The sequence below is a fragment of the Neofelis nebulosa genome, chromosome 6 (genome assembly GCF_028018385.1).
Source record: "Neofelis nebulosa isolate mNeoNeb1 chromosome 6, mNeoNeb1.pri, whole genome shotgun sequence".
Lineage (NCBI taxonomy): Eukaryota > Metazoa > Chordata > Mammalia > Carnivora > Felidae > Neofelis > Neofelis nebulosa.
The window spans coordinates 119,108,541-119,121,877 of record NC_080787.1 but is presented as its reverse complement, the minus strand read 5'-3'; the positions used below and the strand labels follow the sequence as shown (position 1 = coordinate 119,121,877).

At 37.5% G+C, this 13,337-nt stretch overlaps 1 protein-coding gene across 12 annotated transcripts in view; it reads left to right on the top strand.

The window, feature by feature from the left end:
• PTPRK (protein tyrosine phosphatase receptor type K) overlaps positions 1-13,337 on the top strand; it is a 566,426-nt gene that overhangs the window by 444,194 nt on the left and 108,895 nt on the right. For all 12 annotated transcript variants that reach the window (XM_058735205.1, XM_058735208.1, XM_058735206.1 and 9 more), the window contains exons 10-11: positions 87-288; positions 4,102-4,207. In XM_058735205.1, coding sequence (XP_058591188.1) covers positions 87-288; positions 4,102-4,207 — 308 coding nt within the window. The remainder of the gene's footprint in view (positions 1-86; positions 289-4,101; positions 4,208-13,337) is intronic.

Sequence of the window (13,337 nt, the reverse complement as noted above, 5' to 3'; positions counted from 1 at the left end):
AATACTATCTTATTTAAAAGGGGTTTATTTAGATTATATTATGACTTATATTGGGAATGTAATAGGAAATATATTTCTTAAAACAGGTCAGCTACAGCAGCATAAGATCATTTGATCCTGCAGTTCCAGTGGCTGGACCTCCCCAGACTGTATCAAATTTATGGAACAGTACCCACCATGTCTTCATGCATCTGCATCCTGGAACCACCTACCAGTTTTTCATAAGAGCCAGCACAGTCAAAGGCTTCGGGCCAGCCACAGCCATCAATGTGACCACCAATATCTCAGGTATGCAGAGGAATAAAGTGCGAACAGGATTGGTTTATAATAGCACATCCCAGAGAATCATATGTATGCTGAGGGTAGTCGTCTCACTTATTAAATCTTTAATATAGCTAGTTATTCATGGTTGAAGGTTCTTTAGAGCATTATGTGAATATGGGTTATAATTGGTTATATGTCCAAACCTAAAAACATCTCAAATAATCACTTTTCATTGAAAGTGGTCTTTTTTAAAACATTGTTTTATCTGAACTAGAAACATTTAAAAGTTCATTATAAATGCTAAAAGATTTATACTTTTAAGGAGTTCGTAATTATCATGATATCAGATATCATAACAAGTGGATTTTATCCAAAGAATGATAGGAGATCTTTGATCTATTACAGTGCCACATTCCTTGTCACTCTCTTCCATTTCCCTTGACATCCTGGTATTTTTAAGCAAACATGAGCTGTTCTTTCTCTTACAAATCTCACCTAAACTCATCTAAATTTCAGAATGGTGATGTGTGGGAGATTTGAAGTTGATAAGCATATACAGTTAAATTTCACATTATTTTATGCTCATAATTTCAGTTTGTAATGACTAGATTATTTACAGATGTAAATACAGATTTCCCCTCCAGTCAAGTCACCAGTTTAATCTGACTAAATTTGGCCACCAGTCAGCATTATAATATGCCCAAATTCTACATTAGCTTATGTAATGTGTTATCTTGGTTATTTAAGATTACTAAAATAAATACATTTTATATATGTAGCTGAAGAGTTAAATCTGAAAAACGAAAGTGATACAGGATCAACTACTTAATATATTAAAATACTGATGTTGAGTTCCTACCTTTTTGTTCCTTTATGTTCATTTTCATTATAGTTCTACATAGCATATGTTGATAATACCTTATATTATAATACATCACTAAAAATTTCTACTGTTGTTCCGAATCTGTATCATTTGCATCAGAAGGAAGCTACATATTCTCTATTTTTTTGAAGTCTAGTTTCTATTTGGAAATGTTTTGAATATAAAAACTTAAAAATTTATATCGTGAGGGGCGCCTGGGTGGCGCAGTCGGTTAAGCATCCGACTTCAGCCAGGTCACGATCTCGCGGTCCGTGAGTTCGAGCCCGGCGTCAGGCTCTGGGCTGATGGCTCGGAGCCTGGAGCCTGTTTCCGATTCTGTGTCTCCCTCTCTCTCTGCCCCTCCCCCGTTCATGCTCTGTCTCTCTCTGTCCCAAAAATAAATAAAAAACGTTGAAAAAAAAAATTTTAAATAAAAAAAAAAATTTATATCGTGAAACATATTAGGTATTCCAATATGAGCTATTTGATTTATCTTATTCTAACAAAAAAAGAATGTGAGAATATCATCCATTATGTTAGAAAATAACAATGTATTAAATTTGCCAATTCACTCCCTGGTGGAACAATTCTAAATCATCAATTTAAAATATTGATTGAATCACTAGAAAAGATGACCTGGTGATATCACTGTACAGTGAGACATGTTTCTTACCCTCTGGAATTAGCCACAGTGTTGCATTTGAGTCAAGATCTTTCACTAGAGATAGCTACAAAATTACATGAACTTGTAAAACAATGGACACTATCAAGAATCATAATTTATTATGGTTTAGACACGTGGTTTTTATTGAATAGAAAACTTATAAAGTCCAGAACACCCATGTAGCATTTTCTTTGAATTATTTAGCTGCCCAGTTTTACTTGAATCAACCTATGTACATGGGCACTTGAATTGGACTTTAAAAACTAGACTGCAATCACTGTGTCTTTGGAACGTGCAGTAATCAAACTAAAGCTAATAAAATGTATGGTTAGTGTAGTGCCCGGCATCATTTGAAATATTAAGGTAACTTCTTGTTATTTATCCCTTGAGTGCAGAAATTATATTCCTCAGCACTTTAAAAACACTTTAAATAAAAGTGAAATCAAGTTATTGGAGGCATGGTGTGTGTGTGTGTGTGTGTGTGTGTGTGTGTGTGTGTGTGTGTTTTAGTACACACATATATTATCCACATATGTCTACATATTGTACATATTTAATATCCATTGATCCTACTTCCTGAATAACTCTCAGGTAATTTGTCTCTTTCTGATTCTTCCTTTCCATCTGGACCGTATTTTAAACAGCTCATTGAAATATCTTTCCAAGCACTATCCTTGCCTTCAGACTTACCTTGCTTCATTGTATTTTTCGATTGATCTTTGTACAGCATGTATTTCCTTCCTAAATTTTTTCAAAATCTAATATATTGTATTCAGTAGGATAAAGCCCAAACATCCATACATAATTAGCATTTGTATCCCTTAATTTTATGGCTTCTCCCATCCTCCACTCCTACTCATAGTCCAAAGTTCCAGGCCTACCAGACTGCTTGTGGCTGTCAGAATGCACCGTGTCCTATCATGTGATGATATGTTCAGATATTCTGTTTCCTGTCTCAGGCATTGTATTGACTACTTTCTTGTCCTGATGAGTTTGTACTGTTCTTGTGACATTCAGCTCAAGCATCCTCTGAATCCTGAAGTTGTCTTTGTTTTGCTTTTCTGACTCCCCATGCTAGTTTAGACTAGTGGTTTAGTTTAGATTAGTGGTTCTGCCAAGTGTGGTCCACTGACCAACAGCATCAACATCACCTGAAAACTTTCTAGAAATGCACGGTATCAGGCTCCTCCCTGGACCTACTGAACTAGAAACTCTAAGGGGAAAGGCATCAATCTGTTTTAAGAAGTTCTCCATGGGCTTCTCATCTGACTAGTTTGAGAACTACTGTTTTAACAAATGAACTGACTCTTCTTTTAGTCACCCAAAATTTTGTTATAGTGTTTTGTTGTTGTTGTTGTTGTTTATGAGATTCTCATTCTTGGTAAATATGAATCTCTACTTTCAACTCTATACATATCAGAGACCATGCTTTATTTGTCTTTATACTTATAGCACTAAAAAAATTGACACAATGTATATATTCAGTAAATGCTCAGTGAATGAATGAAATACTTTGAAATTTGTATTGGATGCCATCTGTTATCAGTTTCTCTGATAGTGTACACATTTCACTGGTTATGTCCTCCCTAAAACATCTTTCTGTGTAGAAATAACCAAAAGCCATTTGAGGTTACTTTTTCACCCACTTCAAGATTAGGGAGCCCTCTCCCCCACCCAAAATATTATAAAATATTTTGAAAAGGTATAAGTTTCTTCTTCTCAAGAATTTGGCAACTAATGCACTAGTTAATGCTAAATACAAACTAAGGTTCCTATTCCCATTCATCACACTGCCTTGATATGTTTCTGTTGTGGCCCCAGTGGTGAAAGCAGTCCAGATACTAACACTGGGCCATTCCACAACCTTTAGATCGTACACAGCACCACCTCACCAGGTAGCCTCTGGCTCACTTCTTGCCATTTCTGTCTCTACATCTCCGTGTGCAAGCCCCTTACCCAGAGTCCCCAGAGTCGACGCTGTTCACATCACTTCCATGCCATCAATGCTGGTTTCAAGGTCCCAGGAAACTAAAAGCTAAAGCCCCTTCACAAAAGGTTTGGAGTGTGTGTCCAAGTCACCAGATGATCATTTAAATTTCAATAACAAACCGTGGGCTTCATATCTTCTGCTGCCTAGACTCCCAGGGTTAACATCCAGTTATGTATGGTATTCTACAAAATAAAGTACATTTCAGAAAATTAAATAGGAAATTTATTTTCCCCCATTCAGGATCATTTATTCATCCTGAACTATGATATAATTCTTTTAATTGACTGAAACTTTTTTTCCCCCTCATCAATCACTTACCAGCTCCAACTTTACCTGACTATGAAGGAGTCGATGCCTCTCTCAATGAAACGGCCACCACAATAACTGTATTGTTGAGACCAGCACAGGCCAAAGGGGCACCAATCAGGTAAGTGGGAAAAGAATAATAAGAATAGGGAAAAACAGCAATAGGAAAGCTGTTTTCTCATAGCTGCTTAGCGGTTGATATAGTGGTTCATTTCTAAGAGATGTTCATTTGATGATAACTGTCAGAGGTTTTATTTTTGTTTTGTTTTGTTTTTGTTTGTTTTTCATTTGGACAAAGACTGCAGATAGACTTTCAAGAATAAAATTCTAAGGGTGTTTTTGAGATATTCATGCACTGAATCATTCTCTGTACTGTTTGATATAAGAGCACTGCTCTTTGATTTTTATTTTCCTCTAGTCCCATTTCATTCCACTTCCTCTGTCGGTATCTATAGAATATGGGCAGAAATAGAATGAGAAAATAACTCCTATCCAATGCATTATTAAATGTGTTACGAATAATTTCATATGAGTGATTGAAAAATAGGAAGCTTTGAGGAAATAAAAGGAGATTAGTTTTAATGAATGCAGCTTATCAGGAATTGTTGCTTATCAGGAATTCCGTAGTAAATATTAAAATTCGATTTGCCATTTCCTTGATCCATCCACCATTAAAATCTCCCATATTACTCTCATCTTGCAGAAAGCTATGAGCCATGTTTTTTTCAGGGATTCGGATTATTCCAATGATTTTAATTCTTCACATTTGTAATTAGATAAGTGACCAAAAGTTAAGCAAGTTCCCATGGGAAACTTGTAGATTTTGTGGATACTTTTATTTTTATGCTTCTATTGAGAAATAAGTCAAGGCACAGAAATCACTGCAGATATGTCATAATTGGTTCATCTCAGGTCGCTTACATGTTCATTAAGAAAATAAAGTTAATCTTTGCTCCATGTATAAAATAAACACATTTCACCTTCTGAGCACATATGAACCATTCAGACAAATCTGTATCAATGGAAAGGAAGACTTTTTAATTTAAAAAAGTAATAAAAGAAATTGAGTCCATAGGAAAACTCCGTTTTTTTGTCTTGCTAAAAATCATGAGAAAACCATGCCTGAGAATAGGAGAGATGACTGAATACACTTGTCATGTAAACACTTGAGAAACACGGGCTACTTGAAAATGTAAAGTACTTATATAGTGCTATTCATGAATCAATGATCTGTGAATGAGTTTGATTGCTGATCCAGAGGAGAAAGAGAAAATGCCTGCATTCAACATCTTTTTCTATTGACAAGTAATCAGGGTCATTCACATGTCCCTACCTGTGATAAAATTTACTTTCTAGGTGTTCAGTTCTGTTACTGTTGTTTAAATGAGCTACCGGGTACTTGCATTTATCTTTGAAGAGTTAGATATTTGAGTGAATTCAGCCTTACTTAATGTAAGTTGCGCACACCGTGTGTAATTATTATTGCCTCACCAGGCTACATAATGTAACTTTCATTAGCTCTCTCTTCATTTAATCAATTTATTACACAAACATTAACTGACCATGTATTATGTGCCTGGCACTGTGCCAAACATTATTTGTAAATCAAAGACACAATGGTCCCAACAGAACACACAGCCTGTGCCCAGTTTCATCATAAACAATCAAAGGAGTCTGCAGCCTTGTAAATCCTTTGGTCATAATTGGTGTTAAGGAATTTTGTTGAATTTGTAAGTATGTTATAAAAAACATGCTTGGAAAGCAAAAACATTTCTTTTACTTTATTTACATTATTACAAAATTTCTAATTTCCAAAAATTCATGTAGTCTGAACTAGGGTTTATGCAAAATCATCTTTGATAATCCTGTATCCTCTTTCTCTGACACAGAAATGTACCTCTTTGTGTTTGTTGGGAAGCCATTTCTCCTTTTCTGGAATTGAGCCCAGTGGCTGAAAACTACAACTTTTACAGTATAGGAGATTAATACTCAAAAAAAATAATTTACAATAAGAATACTATAAGGAGAAATAATTAAATGATATATAAACAAATAACAACTATATTAAAAAAGTGTTACTCGCAGGAAAAAAAATCTGTTTCCCCACTTATATTCTGACCCCACTGTGTCCATGTTTTTTTTTTTTTTTTTTTAAATTTTTTTTTTTTCAACGTTTTTTATTTATTTTTGGGACAGAGAGAGACAGAGCATGAATGGGGGAGGGGCAGAGAGAGAGGGAGACACAGAATCGAAGACAGGCTCCAGGCTCCGAGCCATCAGCCCGGAGCCTGACGCGGGGCTCGAACTCACGGACCGCGAGATCGTGACCTGGCTGAAGTCGGACGCCCAACCGACTGCGCCACCCAGGCGCCCCTGTTTTTTTTTTTTAATGACTTGTCCAGCTATCTGGGAACACCGATAGGTGGGGATCAGGTGGCAGGACCAGACTGGCTAGTCTGCAATTTGGCCTCAGAAGAACCCTGGTTCCTTTGCTTTTTGAATCTTCCCAGGAGATGATTCTGTCTTCTTTCCTCTGACCACATTCTTACCTTTGATATTGCTACCAGTAACTGGAACCTTATCTCAAGGTATATCTTGCCCAGTGCTTTAATGTCTTTGAAAATGAGGACCCAAATTGATGTAATCAATTTTCATAGCACTGTATTTATGTCTAGGACGTCAAGTCTTTGATTGGATTCTTTAAAGTATTTGACTCTTCTGCCAGATTCTTTATTTATGTCAGGCTATTAGAATTCCTTATATGCTAATGCTGTTGCCATTACACTCTGTATATGGCCCATCTTCTCCCCTCCTAATAAAAGCCAGACCTATTTACCACCTAGCTAAACCTCCTGAGAGCATCCGTCCATTAGTTTTTTCTCATAAATCAGCCCCTAAACACTAGGTTCTATCTTTCCCTACTTTACCATATTACTAGCCTGTGCCAGACTGCATTTTCCCATCCAGTTGCCCCAACTCCAGTGGAAATATCTGAGTTGTTCTGCTCTGGTCTTCGTAATGTCAAACAGACTCCAATTCCTAAAGCCTCTATCATAGCACCTTGTTATATAGAGTTTGTACATGTAGTTTAGTTTAGTGTTATCAAGAAAGCTAAAGTTACAAATGGTTTTTATAAATTTATTGATTCCAATAACATTCAATATGCACCAGCGGCTGATGGGTAATTGGAATAGAAATCCACCTAAGGCAATTTAGTGTGTGTCCTCCACCGGGGATGACAGACTCATAAAGCAATGAATGATGACAACACAATATGATAAGTGAAATGACAGCAGTTAGAAAAGGTGGTACTGGAGCAGAGTTTTGAAGAATGGGCTCAGCCAAGGGTCACTTTTGACAAGAAGGGAGAGGTTGCTGAGAAGAGAAGGGCCAATGGTCTTCTTGAAAAATTACAAAGCAAATGATTGGATATGTGATATAATGTGGTGCATTCCAGAACTGCAAGTAGCTCAGATCCTTGAGAGGGAAGGGTGTGTGGGAAAAGAGAGGTTGGAGAAATAAGCAGGGGCCAGAGGGAGAAGCTGTTTAGTGCCAGTCCAAAAACTGAAGGTGGCCACAGAAGGACTGTAAGCACAAATTGTTATGAGCAATGTTATGTTCTTGGAAAGATCACTCTGATAGAAACATAGGGAATGGACTGGGAATAGACCAGACTGAAAGCAAAAGGGTCCCAGTGGGAAGTGCTATCGGACCACATTAATTAAGATAGAAGTGATGGAAATGTATGTGATACTTACACACAGTTTTACACACATAGGAGATATAAAGCTTTGATGAGCAGAGAAAGGAATGGAGACTAGGTGAGAGATGAGAGTAGTTTTTATTTTACAAGTGGTAGCAGAGCAAAAAGTCATCCAAGAATTCAAGGTATTTTTTGAGGTAATATTAAGTAATAACAAATGTTTTCATTTGTTGTATTTGATTGCTACCCCAAATGAAAAAGAAGGCATGCTCTCTCTTTGGAATGAGTTCTTTTGTGTATTAGAAATTATAGGGCTGCCTGGGTGACTCAGTTGGTTCAGTACCCAACTCTTGACTTTGGCTCAGGTCATGATCTCAGGGACATGAGATCGAGCCTTGTATCAGGCTCCACGCTGGGCATGGAGATGGCTTATGATTCTCTCTCTCTCTCTCTCTCTCTCTCTCTCTCTCTCTCTCTGTCACATACACAAAGAAAAATTACAATATTTGTTATATACTTTTTGTATTTCTTTCTAAAGTTGAGATGTACAGAACAAATAATGTCCACCCCAGTGAAAAATCCTGTTCTAAATAATGCAGCACTCGGTATCACCAACCACTTTGTTCTTCTGTTATCCTTAAGACTGTGTCTATACACTAATGTCAGCATGTGCAGTGCAATTCCGATGGTTTTTTTGACAAAATTATTTCTGAATATATAATTATTCTAAAGTCTGAAAGTTGCCATCTGACTTACCTACACCTTTGAATCTCCTTATCGACTTTTTAAGATCTATCCCTAAAACTGGCATCACTTGACAATCATTAGTATGATTGGCAGAATAAATATTACCCACATTTGGAACCAACTCCCTAGAATGCATAATTTGTTTTCTCTTTTTTTTCTAAAACATTTTCTATTCTTGATGAATGGATTCAAATTGTAGCCTGAATGATATAATTATAAATTATAATGCATAGAATGTCCCACTTATTAAAAGATTGACCCAATGTAGCTGTGTTTTCAAATAATGAACATTGCAGCAACATATTACAAAAACACAGGGAAGAGTTCTTCAGTGATGAACTCAGTTTATTGTAAGATGTAATAAATGAATGTGTAATTAAATGCAGCATTTTCCAAATATAAGCTATTTTAAGCTGGTAGGAATCTACCTATTCTAGGGTAACTAAATATTTATTTTGTAGGTAAAACCTAATTTTTCATTTTAATTTATTGTTTCTTGAGAAAGAGAGTATATGTGTGCATGCATGTGCACACAACAGGGGAAGGGCAGAGGGATAGAGAATCTTAAGCAGGTTCCACACCCAGCGTTGAGCCCTACTCAAGGCTCAATCTCATGACGCTGAGATCTCTACCTGAGCCAAAATCAAGTGTCTGATGTTTAACTGACTGAACCACCCAGTCTCCCCAAACCTAATTTTTCATTTTAAAAACATTAACTACAATGTATTCTTAATTAGGTAATTAGAAGATAGTCATGAAATATAGTCAAAATCACCATTTTGTTGCATCCACTCTGCAAAACAGTATGGAGGTCCTCAGAAAGGTAAAAATGGAGTTACCCTATGATTCAGCAATTGCAATAGTAGTATTTACCCAAAAAATATAGAAATACTAACTCAAAAGAATACATGCAGCCAACGTTTATAGCAGCATTGTCTGTAGTAGCCAAACTATGGAAATTGCCCAAGTGTCCATTGACTGATAAATGGATACAGAAAATGTGGTATTAAAAAAAGATGTGGTAGGGAGGAGCCAAGATGGCGGAACAGCATGGAAGTTTTTTTGTGTCTTACGTCCATGAAATACAGCCAGATCAACACTAAACCATCCTGCACACCTGGAAAACTGATCTGAGAATTAACACAACAATCTTCACAACATGAACCACAGAATTCTGCAGGTACATGGTGCAGAGAGGTGAACTGGGAGAGAGAGAAGCCATGGAGGTGAGGGCGCCATTTTTGCATGGGGAAAGAGGATGGAGACAGGGTGGAGGGTTGGAGGGAGAATACGGGAAAAGAACACCCTCCCCCCAACCCCCCAAATAGCAGCTGGAGAAAAAGTGGAAAAGTGGAAACAGCCACAGGGACTAAATTAAAAAGGGAGAAAGGAGAAAGGACAGGGTTTAAATTCCATTTAGACTCTATAAACAGCGGGAGTGCAGACTCTGAAACTCCGCAGCTCAATACCTGGCAGTGCTCTGGTGAGAAGGGCAAATCTCCAGGAGCAGAGTGAAGTCTGCGTGTCTTTGGGCCACATGGGAGAGGCGGTTCCCCTGCTGGGAGGACACCTGGTAGAGGCTGTGTGGCTCCCCCAAAGGCAAAGGCCCCAGTGGACCCGGGAGAACAAGCACATTCACTGGTGCTAAAACAAGGTCGCTGGGGGTGAAGCCTGTGCCAGATGTGTGTTGTGGTTTTCCATAACCTCTGAAAGGCTGCTGCTACATGATCTCATGAACTTTTTCTGGGATGGGCTGACACTCAGACGCAGTCTCTGGGCATCAGCAGCAGCACTCTCCCGTAAACATTCCTGGGTCCAGCTGGCACCCAGCCATTGCTTGGTGAGACCCTCCCACAGTGGGGCAAAATGGGTCAAAGCCTCAGTTCCTCAGAAATAAGGGGTCGGGTAAAACAGCCACATCTGACATAAAACTCAGGAGGGAGTTACAGCCTGGGGCTTGGTCATGGACTGTGTAAAAGTGGGGAGTGGACAGAAGCCAAAGACAAAGGACAGGTGTGCATTTGCTGATTGGGGAGAACAAAGTTCCTATACTAGAGACTGGGTAGCTGGGTGACGCTATTATCACCACTCCTGTGCATGTGCATAGGCACCTACAAGCGCCACAACAATCTACCCCAGTATGCTAAGCAGCACCATCCAGTGGAGAACGGAGCCATTACTCTAAGCCCCGCTCAACTGGGCCAATCTCACTCTTCAGGAACATGAATCTCTCCACCTGCTTAGTTTATGAACTATAAAGCACTTCATAGTTTGAATTCAGGGAGAAAGCAAAGTAATTTCAGTCATATTTCAGTCTGTTCACCAGTCGATCTATTCAATTTTCTTTTTTTTTTCTTTTTCCTTTTTCCGTTTCTTCTCTTTTATTAAAAACATTTCTCTAATTTTTTCTACTTTTTTTTACTTTTGTGTAAATTTTTTCAAATTCTATTTTACTTCCATCATTTCATTTTATTCTACTTAAGTGTATCTATTTTTTAAAATTTTCAAATGATTTCCTTTTTTTTTTTCTTTCCCCTTTTTCTCTATCGAGCCCCTTTCAACACACAGACCAAAACACACCTAGGATCTAGCATCATTTACTTGATTTTTTTTTGTATGTGTGTTTTGTTTTTAATTTTTTCATTTTAATTTTTTTATTTTAATTTTTTACCTCATTAATTCCTTTTCTCCCTTCAAAATGACAAAATGAATTAATTCACTCCAAAAGAAAGAACAGGAGGAAACGACAGCCAGGGATTTAACCAACACAGTTACAAGTAAGATATCTGAACCAGCATTTAGAATCATGATAATAAGAATACTAGCTGGAGTTGAAATAGATTAGAATCCCTTTCTGTGGAGATAAAAGAAGTAAAAGCTAGTCAGGATGAAATAAAAGATCCTATAACTGAGCTGCAATCTCAAATGGATGTCAGGGCAGCAAGGATGAATGAGGCAGAACAGAGAATCAGTGATATAGAGGACAAACTTATGGAGAATAATGAAGCAGAAGAAAAGTGGGAGACTAAGGCAAAAGAGCACAATTTAAGACATAGAGAAGCCGGTGACTCATTAAAAAGGAACAACATCAGAATCATAGAGGTCCCAGAAGAGGAAGAGAGAGAAATAGGGGTAGAAGGGTTATGTGAGCAAATCATAGTGGAAAACTTTCCTAACCTGGGGAAAGACACAGACATCAAAATCCAGGACGCACAGAGGACTCCCATTAGATTCAACAAAAACTGACCATCAACAAGGCATAGCATAGTCAAATTCACAAAATACTCAGGCAAAGAAAGAATCATGAAATCAGCAAGGGGAAAAAAAGTCCTTAACCTACAAGGGAAGACAGATCAGGTTTGCAGCAGACCTACCCACAGAAACCTGGCAGACCAGAAAAGAGTGGCAGGATATATTCAATGTGCTGAATCAGAAAAATATGCAGCCAAGAATTCTTTATCCAGCAAGGCTGCCATTCAAAATAGAAGGAGAGATAAAAAGTTTCCCAGACAAACAAAAATTAGAGTTTGTGACCACTAAACCAGAACTGCAAGAAATTTTAAGGGGGAGTCTCTGAGGGGAGAAAAGATGAAAATTAATTAATTAATTAATTAATACCAAAAGCAGCAAACACTAGAAAGGACCAGAGAGCAACACCAGAAAATCCAACTCTACAAGCAACATAATGGCAATAAATTCATATGTTTCAGTACTCACTCTAAACGTCAATGGACTAAATGCTCCTATCAAAAAACATAGTGTAACAGAATGAATAAGAAAACAAGATCTATCTATATGCTATTTATAAGAGACCCACTTTAGATCTAAAGGCACCTTCAGATTGAACGTAAGGGGATGAAGAACCATCTATCATGGTAATGGTCAACAAAAGAAAGCCAGAGTAGCCATACTTATATCAGACAATCTAGAGTTTAAACTAAAGACTGTATCAAGGGATGCAGAAGGGCATTATATCATAATCAAGGTGTCTATAGACCAAGAAGACCTAACAATTGTAAACAGTTATGCACCAAATGTGGAAGAACCCAAATATAAAAATCAATTAATCACAAACATAAAGAAACTCATCAATAGTAATACCATAATAGTAGGAGACTTCAACACCCCACTGACAGCAATGGACAGATCATCTAATCAAAAAATCAACAAGGAAACAATGGCTTGGAATGACACACTGGACAAGATGGACTTAACAGATATGTTCACAACATTTCATCCTAAAGCAGCAGAATATACATTCTTCTCCAGTGCAAATGGAACGTTCTCCAGAATAGACCACATACTGGGACACAAATCATCCTCAACAAGTACAAAAAGATCAAGATCATACCGTGCATCTTTTCAGACCATACTGCTATGAAACTCGAAATCAACCACAAAAAAAATTTAGAAAGGTAACAAATTCTTGGAGACTACAGAACATCCTACTAAAGAATGAATGGGCTAACCAAGAAGTTAAAGAAGAAATTAAAAAGAACACGGAAGCCAATGAAACTGATAATACCACAACCTAAAACCTCTGGGACGCAGCAAAGGCGGTCATAAGAGGAAAGTATATAGCAATCCAGGCCTTCCTAAAGAAGGAAGAAAGATCTCAGATACACAACCTAACTTTACACCTTAAGGAGCTGGAAAAAGGACAGCAAATAAAGACCAAGACCAGTGGAAGACAGGAAATAATAAATATTAGAGCCAAAATTAATGCTATCGAAACCAAAAAAACAGTAGAACAGACCAATGAAACGAGAAGCTGGTTCTTTGAAAGAGTTAACAAAATTGA